Source organism: Aulostomus chinensis, chromosome 9, assembly GCF_037954235.1.
Source record: "Aulostomus chinensis isolate RoL2024-O1b breed Wild chromosome 9, RoL_Achi_v1.0, whole genome shotgun sequence".
Lineage (NCBI taxonomy): Eukaryota > Metazoa > Chordata > Actinopteri > Syngnathiformes > Aulostomidae > Aulostomus > Aulostomus chinensis.
The window spans coordinates 27984653-27998484 of record NC_141328.1 but is presented as its reverse complement, the minus strand read 5'-3'; the positions used below and the strand labels follow the sequence as shown (position 1 = coordinate 27998484).

Below are 13832 nucleotides of genomic sequence, written 5' to 3'. Positions count from 1 at the left end.
GATAGTTTACTTATAATCAACCCCAATTTTTTTAAAGCCACTTCCTCTTCTCAGTGAATAAATACGCTGCAGTACCTCCACAGATGAGGCAGATGGCGCTGAGGAGGCCTGTTTCTGTGTCGTCCATCTCCAGCGGGAGAAGCTGGCCAGCAAAAGCAAACACCAGGTCTGTGAGTGGTCCAAAGCCAGCATTGTGCATCTGAGTCCGGTTCAGAGTCAAGCCATCTGAGAAGGTCATGGTGTCCTGTTCTGGAGTGTAGCGTGTGCAGATCCTCAGCATCTGGGAGCAGAAGATGGAGGAAAACTTTAACAGAACGTCATGACAAATATCTGCTGCGGGAGTACAGGCAGGTGTCAGCATCAGGTGCCAAGAGGAACTACTTTCTGCCCAACAAATGCACAGTAGGCTCATTGTAATTCAGTCAAGCCTTCCTGCAATACCGATCATCACCACCAGATGCCGGTATTTCCTCATTTCAAGAAGAAATACAGTTGTTCAGAGACATTCACTTCTAAAAAGAGCAAAACATCGAGTTTCCTCACCAGTATGTCCAGGCAGGCCGACTTTAGCAGGGTGATCTGGTCAGCGATGGTGAGGCTGGTGAAACCCGGCAGCCGCTTGGCGAATTCCACTATCTTGATGATGCATTTGGTAGAGAGCTCGCTGAACTTGTCCCACAGACCCAGATCCAGCTGGACACGGTGGTCTGAGCTGGAGTTCTGCACACACACAGAAACACCCACAGATCAGCTTCCTGTGACGGAGGTTGGTGTGCAAACTTGTTTGCATCGAACGTGTCCGAGCCTCGCAACACATTTACATTTTAACATCAATCAAGGGGAAAGAAAATTCCATTTACATGTTGCATCAATCACTCAGAGGCCACACAGATGGCTTAATGGAGGACTGAATTAGTCAAGCCGTCTCAATGTTGGGAAAGCTATGGTGAATTTACGTCTTTGCATGCAGTGATGCATTGTTGGTTGCCAAACTCTGTGTTTGTGTGTGTGTGTGTGTGTGTGTGTGTGTGTGTGTGTGTGTGTGTGTGTGTGCGTGTGTGTGTGTGTGTGTGTGTGTGTGCGTGCCTCAGTGACTTACTGTGGTGTATTTGCCCAGTTGGCAAAGTGATGGGAAGGTTTCTTGGTGAGCTTTGCTGACTTTATTGACCAGCTCCTCTAGTTCTCCACTTAGCTCGTAGCTCTCTGGAAGCACCACCTCCTCCTTCACATCTTTCTTCTTCTTATTTCGGTCATTGCGCACCGCTACGCGAGGCACAAGATTTCAGAAATAAGCTACAGTGTTCTTGATTGCATGTAAAAACATCCACAAGTTCTGCATCTTTTGCTTGTCAAGGACATTGTGCTCAGCAGTGGAAACCAGAACCCAGTGACAACTGAGGTTGCTCTTAACAGTATTAACATATTTCCTTTAGCACGGCACGAACAGCGGCTATCTCCTTCTTATCATCGCTCTCTTCCTTGTTCATCTGTCTATCTGCTTGACTGGTGCACATAAGCCAGTCCTCTTCTCTCTCCCTCCTCTCCTTCCTCCTCCCATACTTTCCTTCCTCTCAGGATATCCAGTAATAGCAGAGGCACAATGTGATCCCGGTCTTAACACACATCCCACACAAACATTACACCCACATACATGTCCCAGGGGCTCTGAGAAGGGCAAGACACTGCCACTGACATACAAGGTCACGCTGAAATACGGCACGAATCCGTGTCTTTGGTTATGCAAACAGCTAATCAAACTGCGATCTGGTTTTCTGCTCTGTGAATGGAAGCAGTATCTGCTCTGACCAGCGGGTGAGGTTCTTGTGGTGAAACAGGAAGTCAGACTCATTTCATAAAGCAATTAGTCATATGATTGGTACAGCGCCCAGCCTCGCCCTGATCACCACCCCTGGTAGGCTCATCATCTGCTGCATAGTTTCCCAGGGTGTCTGGCTGTGCATTAATAGCTCAATAAGTTCACACTCTGGGACTGAGGTCAGTTCTTTCTATTGCTGGTGAAAATAAATCTCATCTGTGCCAAGTAGAATTTAGAAACTGCTCGCCAATGTCTCTGTGGCTCTCAGGTATGTTACTGCGTCTTGATTTATCTCTGGAATACGCAAATGTAACTGTAGCCGAGAGTGTGTAACTGTGTTCTTGGGTGAGTATGAGAGGATAAATATCCATGTTTTGGAAGCAGTCCTGTGCATCGTGGGACTCCAGTCCTGGAGGACTCACCTTCCTTGGACATGCCGACCTCAAAACACTTCTGCAGCCGGCAGTACTGGCAGCGGTTGCGTGTGACCTTGTTAATCTGACAGTTCTTGTCTCTGTGGCAGGTGTACACCATGTTCTTCTGGATACTGCGGCGGAAGAAACCCTGGAGCATCAGGAAGTAAGAGACAAAAGGGGAGAGGGCAGGACAGAGAGAGACTCAGTATTATAGTCAAGTCATCAAATCAAGGATGAGACATTTATGTGTTTCTCTTTCAGCTTTTTCCAGCTTCTTGAACACAAAAGCAAAACACTAAATCTTTCCTCAATTCTAAATCACTCTTTTCCCTTAACTTTCCTTTCTTTATTGTGGTTTAATTTTTGGACAATTAAAGAAGCAAAAGGAGTGAATTATCCCGTCTCTTTTCTTCTCCCCATATTTAAATATGCACTGATTTACTGGCTGATATTTGCCCTGCTGACTCACAACTGCCTTCTGTAAATAAGTCCTGCATACAGACCCTTCCACCCTCGGGGACAGATGGGAATCAGTGATTTTGGTTGAGGCCTCTATAAATTGATTTGAAGATGACCTTTACAGTTCATCTGCTGATGTGAAAGCAGGTTATGTTCAAAGTTTCATAATTTAATTTGTGAATGTCTTTTTTTTTATAATGATTTCTCTCACTCAAAATGCAAAGGCAACCAAGCATACGTGGAGTGTGTGTGATACGTGCAGACAGGAGTTCTGAAACTCCAGCGGGTTCTTCTCACCTTGCAGCCCTCACAGGAACTGACCCCGTAGTGGTACCCTGAGGACTTGTCCTGGCACACAAAGCAGGGCTTGTAGACCCGAGGTGGGGGAGGTGGAGACGGAGAACTGGGTACCATCTCCTCTGAGCTGGTGCTCTGGGTCTCCACCGCTGTAGGGAGGAAGACAGGAAAAAGACAGTATTAGTACATGATGTGTCACTGTGCTGTTGGTCATGTAGTCACATGTGCAGTCGTCAATACGTGACGCACGCGAGACATTTCCTTTCTCTTCTTAAAGGATTTGTGAAGCCATTAAGAAAATGGATGAGTAAATATTAGACCTTGAAGAGGTGTGAGATTCGTTCTCACTTATTCCTTCTGAGCTAGAAGATGGAGAGTAGAAAGAACAATGTGCAGGGGGAGAAACAGAATATGAACTCCAAGCAACTGCCTCCAATTACAACCCTGAGGCGACTTGCTCATGTGCATATTGATGTAGAATCTTGTTTTGTGTGAACACAGAGAAACAGGAGATGGATGTGCGTCTGACAGTTGAGACAAAACAGTTTTACTGCAGTAAACATGAGTGTCATTGATTGACGGACTCTCTGATAAGACCAGGTATCAGAATGAGCTGCTGAAGTCAGGAGTCAAAACTGGCTCTTCGTCATTCCGGGTTAGCTCATGCTGACATCTAGCGCACGCGCGCGCGCACACACACACACACAGCAGACACTTGTCAAATATATGTACATGTAAAGTTTTCTCTCCTCCTGCTGCTGACGGCAGCACCAGCGCCAGTCACGTACTCGCTAAGCTACATTAATGTTCGCTCTATTCCAAAGCTCTTTAGAAGTGTGCAGCTTATGGATTCCATACTTCCCCTTAGAAACATAAGCTCTCACTCTCACACACATTCACACACACACACACACACACACACACACACACACACACACACACACACACACACACACACACACACGCTCAGGACCAGGCCCTTGTCACACACGCTAGCCTGCACAAACTCACAGACACACATGGAGCTCTTTCAACTTTCACCCTTGGTCACCCTCAAACTTCAACCCCCCCAACTCTGTATCCCACCACCCTGTGACACACAAACCCTATTTTTCTCTTGTTTCCTGGCCCTAAATTCCTCAGTGCAGCCCTGCCAGGTTTTAATAGAGGCCTAGGCTCGTAAGGCGACCTATAAAGGCAATCCCTTAGCTGGGCTGGAGGCCCCAGCCCGGCTGGCCTACACTTTATTGGGACTCAGTCACCTTGGGCAGCTATTCACACCACCAGCTGTAGCTCCAAGCCCGTAAAAAAAGCCAATCATAAAATAAAAAACGGGGAGGCTCTAAAATTCTAACTTTTACTGCGCCCACCTCCCCCCAGCACCTTCAATGGAAAGCACAGAGGGCTAGCCTAAACTTAACCTACAACCCCCCCTCGTCCTCCCCTCTCTCACACCCAAGGCTGAGGCAAAACCACCAGCTTGGCTTTTTACAAGAGAGGAGAGACTTCAAAAAGAAGAAAAAGGGGGCATAAAAAGAGGAATTTGATCAAAAACAGAGAAAGGGGACGGGGTGGGGGTGGGGGGACACAGTGGCTCCTGAGGGCAAGTCTTGTTCAAGACCAAACTGACCATTACGACCAGTTCTGCTGCAGCTGCTGCGACTGGCCAGCCGCTGCCTCATTAATGATTGTAACAGAAAAATGTCAGACATTTTTCATCTGTTGCCTGCTGCTCAAACATCTGTTTTTCATATGTATTTTTATATTTGACCATTCAGAATCCACATTCAAATTCTTCCTCAAAGCCTCGCTTTACTGGAGACCAAGATGTTTTCCATTAATTTTAAGAGCAATCCTGAAGCCAAATGTGCAAATCAATATAAAAGCTGAAGTTTACACCGGCTGCATGTTCCTACAGGATTTCTCATATCTCCTTGGCCAGAATGTAACAAAGCAGCAGGGTCAGTGGGAGAGCAGAAACCCTCTGAACGTGCCATGAACTTCTATGTTTATGCAATAATAACAGCAGCAAATGAGGCTCCAGACTGAGTGCTGACAACTCTTAGAAAAGGACAAACCATATGTGGCGTTAAGTAACAAACACTGACTGACATCATTTAAATGGAGAAAGAAATGGAGGCTGAGAGAGAGAGAGCGCCAGCGGCCTTCCAGAGAGAGAACCTGCCAGAGAACATGACTCCTGTACCCGCCTCATTCAGTGCGCTCCATCCAAACCCCCCACACCACTTACCCCAAGGCGCCACAGTAAGAGGGGCCATTCAGGCAGCTGCCATGAGCCCCTTTCCCCAGTCTCCTCAACTCAGCTCATCACTGTTTAGAAAACAAAGCCCTGTGAAATGAGAGGCCTCCTTATCAGCGCTGCGAGGCCTGGGGCACCATTTGCATGACAATCCACCAGCAGAGGGCTGTGAGCCGATGATGGACGGATGAGATGAGAGGAGTGGGATAGGTGGGTGGCTGCTGTTGTTGAGGGGTGGGGGTGGGGGGGCTGAGGGGGTAAGAGGGGCGAAAAGGAGGGATATTAGAGTTATCAGTAGCCACTGTTGGTTTCCTGCTAAGTATCAGTTTACTCCCTAATCCTTCCTCTCACCGCTCTCGGTGCACACTGGGCCTAATCCTCTGGTCACATACTGTTCAATAGCTACAAACTCTTCACATGATACAAACTACCAAACAACTACCCCCACCCCAACCCCCACCCCTCTACATTACACTAAAGTGCTTCAGGCTGAGTGCAGCGCTTTATTCTCCACAACCTCATTAGCAGTGAAATGTAACTGCACATGACAGAAATAGCTGTTTAGCTGAAGGTGACTTCAAGAAGGTCAATTATATTAAATTCTGGGTCAAGTCAAATGGGCCAAGTGACGTCCCTGTAGGTTCAACAGATACAACAGAGCGGAGGAAAGAAGGACAGAGGAGGAAGAGATAACGTAAAGAAAGAGGGAGTTTCAGTAAAGCTGCCTGTTGTTCACTGGACTGGAAACGGGAGTGTTTCTACAGTGTGTGAGCAAAGGCATGACTATGAGGCTCGTGTTGTGTGTTGCAACAGGCTCCTTTTAACTGAGCAGCATATGACAGTCTGGCAGCATAACAAGTATTCTTTCACAATAGGCCTGTAGATTTTGTCTACGTGACTTTTTGGTGTGACTGAGTCGTCAGCGAGATGCTGCTGCAATGGCGCACGCACACACACACACACACACGCACGCACGCACACATACATACACACACACACTTGCTAGGTGTTCATTTTTCTATCATTTGCTTGTGTGTGCGAGTGACTCCAGTCGGGACACTCACTGCTCTACCACGATTTGATTTGCAAATACAGGATTGTTCATAACAGTGCACCAGTGAGCTCTCCCATTAAAGTATCCTCTGTGAGTGTGTGTGTGTGTGTGTGTGTGTGTTTGTGTGTGTGTGGTTCATTATGCTCATTTTTTCTGGTCGTGTTACTGCAAGCACGGGCATGTGGGGCCTTTGTCTCCATCTTTACTTTCATTAGACAGCCTGCGAAGCTTGCGTGTTCCTGTCAAACGCACTGAGCAGTAAAGAGTCTGTGAGACTTTGAGCCAGTGTGTAAGAGAGGGGCACCGAGTAGGGCGCCCTGGGAAAGAGGGATGGGTGCTGGGCAGACAGAAGCGGCAGAAGGGGAGCAGATTGAGGAGGATGGTGAACAGTGGGTCGGAGGACTTGCTGGCACTCTCTGTGGGCTCTTTGGCGCTCTGTCTGATGGCAGAGGCAGCAGCGCCACACGGTGCACACCGGGTGACCATGAGTCCACTGAAAGGTTTCCATGAAGAACTGGTCCTCGTGAAAGAGGAAAAGAAAGTACCACACCCTTGTCAGCAATGCCAACAAGTTTCACTCTCCTTCTCTACCCACGTCTTCCTGCCATCCCTCGCAGGATCTGCTACAAGGTCCCACACAACACTTGTTTCCTTCCTCTTTTCAGAACTACTTTTTTCCAGAGGATTACCGTCACCGCTTTTGTAACCACGACCACGACACCTTCTTACACAGGCTCTCATTTCCCACAGGTCGAGTAATTCTGCTGCTCTGTTCAAGCTCGATTGCACACAGTTGAGTCACCTGCACGCTTTCAAGTGAGAAGTCTATCAAGTCTCCATTGTATAAGTTACACAAGCCACCCCCCCTTCCCAAACGCACTCACACACCCGTGCGTGCGCGCGCACACACACACACACACACACACACACACACACACACACAGACAAAAGTAGACACAATCTAACCTGACAATTGAGAAAGAAATAGTTTATAAGGTGGTTGAGTCAAACGCTGGGAGGAAGGAGGGAGGAATGTGTGTGTTGACAAGGGGGAGGGGACGCTTTCATTAAAGGTGCTGAGCAGTAGAGACGCCTTTCAACAGCTGTCAGAAAGCTCATTACCTGGGCTCACACACACACACACACACACACACACACACACACACACACACACACACACACACACACACGTAGAGGGGCCCCACTAAGCCGTCTTTTCAAAGAAGTTCTATGATGGTAAAATATATGTGGACACTGGGCTGCTGGCCAGGGGATGGGTAAGGTTTGAGCAATAAAGACACACTGGCTAGGAGTAGTGAGAGACCAGACATTGACAAACACACACACACACACACACACACACATGCGCGCACACACACTCCTCTGAGAATTTACACCCTTCTGCCAGAATCAGATAGAGACAGACATACGATGCACACATATGATTTCAGACCAGGTGTACTCATGGAGTTTGGCGTTTGTTCATTGGCGCCATGGCGGCTACTGAACAAACCTTTTGATTGTGTCATAACTTGTCTGCCAACACGCAAACAATTGACACTTTTTTATCTATAAGTCCCCCGAATGAAAGTGTACAGGCGGAGCAGGAAAGCCAGCAGGTGGGTAAGCCTGTATCCTCAAGGCACATTTTAAAATGTGGAATTACCCCTGCAGTCTGCTGGTGCTCTCAAAACACCCTTTCTTCTTTACAGCACCTCATAAAGGGCCTTTTGATATTTTCTTGATGGAGTCAGTCAAGCCAACATTTGGCAAAACGAGCATCCCCTTTTCCTGAGACACACACCCCTGTCAAGAAACACACAAGTTAGCTTCAAATAGACAAACATGCCCGCCAAGCTGCCTGTCCCCTGTGAACCCAGCAGAAGGTTTCCTTCAAATGTCTTTGCACAAAACTTGAGGAAGGAGGTACTAAAAAGAGGGAAAAATCAAAGGAAATGTATTTTCAATTAAAGGATTTCAGCCACTGGCCTTTTATGGTGAGTGCAGGAAAAAGAAAACAGTCAAGTTCAGTTTAGTGGAAAAAATGTGCCCCCTCATCCCCGCAGTGAGCTCCAGCTGACTCTTCATCTGCCCACCAGAAGACAGAGAGGAACACAGCTCTCCTCCACTGACTGAAGAGTGAACCCAAACCTGGCAATCCTGCGCAGGCCTGAGCCATTGATCATGTCAAGGAGACAGGACAAGTCACGGGCAGGCGAGGAAGCAGACGGGGAGCAGAGGCGGGCAGACAGGCGAGGCGAGGACAGAAGCGAGAAGAGGAGCGTCATCGAGGGAAACCCTAAGCCTTTGATCTTCAGGGTTGTTTCTCGTCCTCCCAGACTTCCTCTCACCATCTGTAGTCCTGGCTCTCACCTGTCTGTCTCTGGCAAGGCCACCAGCGCTCATTCAATTGCTATTGCTTCCTCTCCACAACAATAGAAACCTACAAAAGTAGAAGTAGCCCAGCCGTGGCTGCAGCCTCGCTCTGTCAGAGGAAGTGAGGGGAAAGGAGGATAATGTAAACAACAACAGTAGTATTCACTCCCGCTCGTCGGGGAAGCACTGCCGACCAAAATGTGCAAACCTTGAGTTGGAAGGAACAAGCACAGGTCATTCCCTCCCAGCATGCTCATGCCCTGGTCCAGCCGTGTCTGCACATGAGTGTAGTTGAGTGTTTCCTCTCGCTTTTGTTCTATGTGCTGCAGCTCAGTGACAGTTTGAAAACAAGCGCTCCATCTACTTAATGTCCACTTCTGATTTTACTTCTTCGTCTATCCCACAGCAACATTCTGAAAGAGACCAATCCCCGGGGGGAGACGACAAGAAAGAGAGAATTGTGAGAAAATGGCTTCCTGATGTCTGAGTGGTTTGCAGTACTTGCATACGTGGTAATTTCTGCAATAGTGGCAGAACCCCCCCGGAACTGGCACATGCCTTTGCGGTCACACCAGAAGTAGAAGTTAATCTGAGAAACTTCTCTTTTGAGTGGTTTCGTGGAACTATGATGCATATCAGAGTTTTTCACTTTTGCTTGGCAACCAACTGCCGGCATGTCGCCCAAAACTGGGGCGGAAGTCGTCAGAGCATTTACAGGTATTGAGATTGGGGCCCAACAGTGATTCATGTCTGTCACTACTTGTCTCTTGAATATGTGTGAGATTAATAACTATTAGTAATCACAGAGAACAAAAACACATCTCAGAAGGAGTAAGGAATGCCCATTCAGTCGGTTCCCATAACAGAAGTGTACCCTAACTCATTCAGCATTCCGAAACAAAATATAAATCATCCAAAGCAGCCCCTCACTCCTTCGCTGGATCACTTCCTGTCTGACTGGCCGTCTGTCTCACTGGCTGGTTTTCTCAGCAGTTTTTGGCGAATATGCTCAAACTGTAGAGCAGGGGCTGATAAATCCAGGCCTCCTGACAGAATGACTACAGCTGGCTCTCACTCCATCTCAGGTCATGCTACAGTTAAGATATGGATGTATTCCTGAGCCGGTGAGGAGCATGTGCCTGCTCGTGAGCACATGTCATGTGTGTAAGTGAGAACGAATTTCTTGTGTCCGATTCAGAGCGAGACTTGGACTTGTGGGGCTCATGGAGCTGTGTTGTGTTTAAATGCACTCAGAAACCTGGTTACTGTCGGCTTCTGTAACTTGATTTCTATCTGAGAGAGATTAAGAAAAAAAGTGCGGCGGCCCCGCTGCTCCAGGGGAAACCTGATTCTTAGCCATGTTTAAACATAACCGGGTTTATAAGGGAGATCTTATGTGCACATGTGCATGACGGGACAGAAAAAGTATCGGTGTGAACGCAAGGCAGTGGAATGAAAGGAAATATCATCACTGTAGCTCCGCAACCTTGTATCCAAAATAAATTAATTAAAAAATCGGACTGAAACAGAACCAGAGACTAAAATAAATAAGTGAATTTCCACAGATGTTCAGGGGAGTATTTGTCACGGCGAGGGAGAAACGGCGTGGTCTGACAGACGATCGACCAAAACTGGATTTTTGAGGCTGATGCTCGACATCAATATATCAGCCAAACTTCTATGGACTGTAAACAAAATTAAAAAAAACAAACTGCCAAAAAAATTAACTTACTAAGGTCTTAGTGTTGCCATATCTATATGTTGTGTACATGCGAGCACTACTTACAATACCGTTGAGTTAATTTCAATGCATAATCCTTGTAAATAGTCTTTCTCTACATGTTACAACATACAACACAAGCTTACGTTGCTACAGCTGCGTACTGATGCATGTTAAATCAAACGGTGTAAACTTCAGCACCTGAGATGGTAAAATTAGACAGAGAGGGGGAGAGAGAGAGAGAGAGAGAGAGAGAGAGAGAGAGAGAGGGAGAGAGAGAGAACAAGATCATGTGATGTCGTCCCTGCAACTTAACACCAAACAAGATCTTGTTGTAAAGTGACAAGTTGGGAGCAAAGTTGTGTCTCTCCATAGGAAAGGGAATCTCCACTGCTATCTGCCGAGATCGGTCGAGCTGGTGAGGACAAACACGCACAAAAGCATCTGCTCAGATCTCCACTGATGTTCAACCAATACAAAAAACAGCTAAACACACTGTAACAGGCAAGTCAGCCAACACACACCTGGTCCCCCTAAGCAATCACACACATGCACATAAACACACAGAGACAGACAAACCCAGGCCAGAACAGACAAATAAACTATTTTTCCCCTAAAGGGAGTCACAACACTTCCACTTCTGCAGAATTTGACTCATGTTGAAGTGAAAACAATGCCAGCCAACCCCCCACCCAGTCCCCCTCCCGTCTCCGCCCTCCATCGACTTCTCCTCCATCACTCTCCACCCCTGAGCCCAGATAATAGTTGTACTACACCCGCCACCCACCACTCCCTGCCAAACACTGCGTAAACACAGTCCATTCACACACACACACACACACACACACACACACACACACACACACACACACACACACACACACACACACACACGTAAAGGGAGGACAGTCAGGCTTGTCTGGGTTTCTAGTCCTGGCTCGGCTGTCCGAGCCCTCCGCTTCTCATAACAGTGACCCCTGGCAACGCTCGAGCCAAGCTGTCAGTCAATAACACAGCGAGAACGGTACTGCTCTCTTCACACATAGATCCGAGCTGACACACACACACACACACACACACACACACACACACACTGAATGCCATTTGCCTATGAACAAGAGCAAATGTGCCTGATTTGGTTCTCAGTAAACAGCTACAATGGCAGCAGCAGCCAGACATGGGTTGGCAGCCACAATGTCTGTGAGCAGCACACTATTGTGAAAGTACTTAGGAAATTTTTATACTCGGCTGTTGCCTCATAGCAGCCTGTTCTGTCATGTTGCGCTCCACATATTTTCAGCTAAACACAATTTCGCGTAATGTCAAGTGAAATACTACAAATTGATTTGACTCAGACCGGCAGGAAGAGAGGGAAAGCGAGTCAGAGGTGGCGGCCTCAGCCTCCACATGCTAGGGGATGAATTTTATTTACAGTTGTGTGACTGAGGCTGCTGAGGGGCTATAAACTGAGCTGGATTCCAACACAGGCCTGTGGAATCCAGCCTGGCACATTGTCTGTCTCTGGATTTGACACAGCAGTTTGGGTTCCCGACGCCAGCCAAACACACACGTAAACACAACACACACGGGCATATAGGAGTTGGCATATAGACCCAAGTGCACACATCTCGTATTCATGTATAAGCAAATCCACTCATGAAAGTGGGCTTGTGGAAAATACAAGCAACTGCAAGGATGGGATCTGTTTATTTATAGGCAGCGCTGCCTATCGATGTGCTCAGGCGGATCTGTTAGCGAGGTGGTGCGACTGCACGGGGCTGGCTCTGCTATAAAAATGTTTTCCGTGTCGTAATGTAATATAATGCTGTAAAGATGAATCTATGATGCGGTGTGGATGAACATCGCATTCAATTTAATGTCGATACAAAGTAAAGGATAAAGGCCCAACGCTCCATTTCTAACAGCTGCTCTGAAATAATTGTGTCCTACCACCATGTCTGCTTGTGGACAGCAGCTGTGACAAATAAAAGCTGCCCTTCTGCTAACGACACCCTCCATTTATCTGTGAGATAAATTACGGAATTAAAAAACAATTACTTTTGTGCACCGAGTTGCCATTGCAACTAGAAATGTTCTGGTTTATTTTACCATACTTGTTTAGAGAGACAGGTGAAGGTTTTTTTCCTCTGCGCCGTCTCCTCCGTGACGCGGGGTCAGCTGACTACTTCAGCCTTTTAACTTCAGCACATTCATTTGACAGTATCTCCAACAGATCAACAGGGTTCATATATATATATATATATATATATATATATATATATATATATATATATATATATATATATATATATATATATATATATATATATATATATATATAACAGCACTGACAAGTTCATTAGAACAGCAACCGTGGTACTATACTTCATTCTCTCTACACCCGCCACCACCAAGATACCACAATCTATCCTGCGTCCTGCCCCCTCAGGCATTCTAATCTTTTAATTGAATCTTTTGTAATTATAATGAAATAACTGCAGACTTCCATCAGGGAGAAAATGATCGGGGCCTGAATGTGCCAGCGGACACAGGAAGCTCTTATTTCCATGCCATTTTGTCAAGATTTACCCTCATTTCAATTAGTTCCCCAATTCACATTTGAACAGCACATTAAGTGGAAACAAAGAGGTGTGTGTGATTGCACGTCGGGTGATGGATTACTCCTGCAATCTGTTACTGTACTGCTGGTGAGCATCACAATTAATATCCAAAAAGAAAGTGTTCCGAAGGATCGTGCTGGCAGTGTGTTTTGGTGAGAAGAGCACACTTCCCCTTCTTGTGACCCTGGAGAGCAGCTAAACGTAATTGCCTCATTCTTCTAAGCAAATGAACATTGACAGCGAGAGGATTGGTCTGCTCAGGCTCTCTCAAATGGCTTCCCTGGCAGTTGACTAATTCAGTTCTCATTGACGTATGACTAAATCAGCGTCCATTATCCTTACATGCTAGGCAGCTCAGATGTAGTACCAGCTCCGTGCCATAAGGCACTTAAGGGCATTACACAAGCCAAGCTGGTTGAAAGGGTCTCCTTTTCAGCCGGCTGACAAGGCCGCCACACATGGTGGAGATCTGACATTGACCAGGCCGTAGCCCCTGACTAACCCCTGACATTGAGGTCTCCCTCTGGTGAACAAAAAAACAGGAAAACTGACCACACACTTTTAAATCCTCCGATTGTCCCTGGCAGATAGCCAACACTGGTGACACTTATCACCAGAGGAGATTTACGACCAGGACAATAGGATGCACTCATTCTGAGGGAGATTTAAGGAGGACACACATTTTTACAGCATTTTCCACAGTTCAACATAAAGATACTGCTACCATTTGTATTGCAAGCACCTTATTTCCTTCAGTTCCTACAAACTGCTTGTGTAATGACCACCAGTACCAGGTGACTGTCTCTACAAAGG

At 46.8% G+C, this 13832-nt stretch overlaps 1 protein-coding gene across 5 annotated transcripts in view; it reads right to left on the bottom strand.

Annotated features, from left to right (window-relative positions):
- The window catches only part of rarga (retinoic acid receptor gamma a), a 42024-nt gene that overhangs the window by 2918 nt on the left and 25274 nt on the right, over positions 1 to 13832 (bottom strand). For all 5 annotated transcript variants that reach the window (XM_086214819.1, XM_086214822.1, XM_086214821.1 and 2 more), the window contains 5 exons: positions 2989 to 3137; positions 2239 to 2380; positions 1100 to 1263; positions 544 to 720; positions 76 to 280 (listed from right to left, as the gene is read on the bottom strand). In XM_086214819.1, coding sequence (XP_086070945.1) covers positions 76 to 280; positions 544 to 720; positions 1100 to 1263; positions 2239 to 2380; positions 2989 to 3137 — 837 coding nt within the window. The remainder of the gene's footprint in view (positions 1 to 75; positions 281 to 543; positions 721 to 1099; positions 1264 to 2238; positions 2381 to 2988; positions 3138 to 13832) is intronic.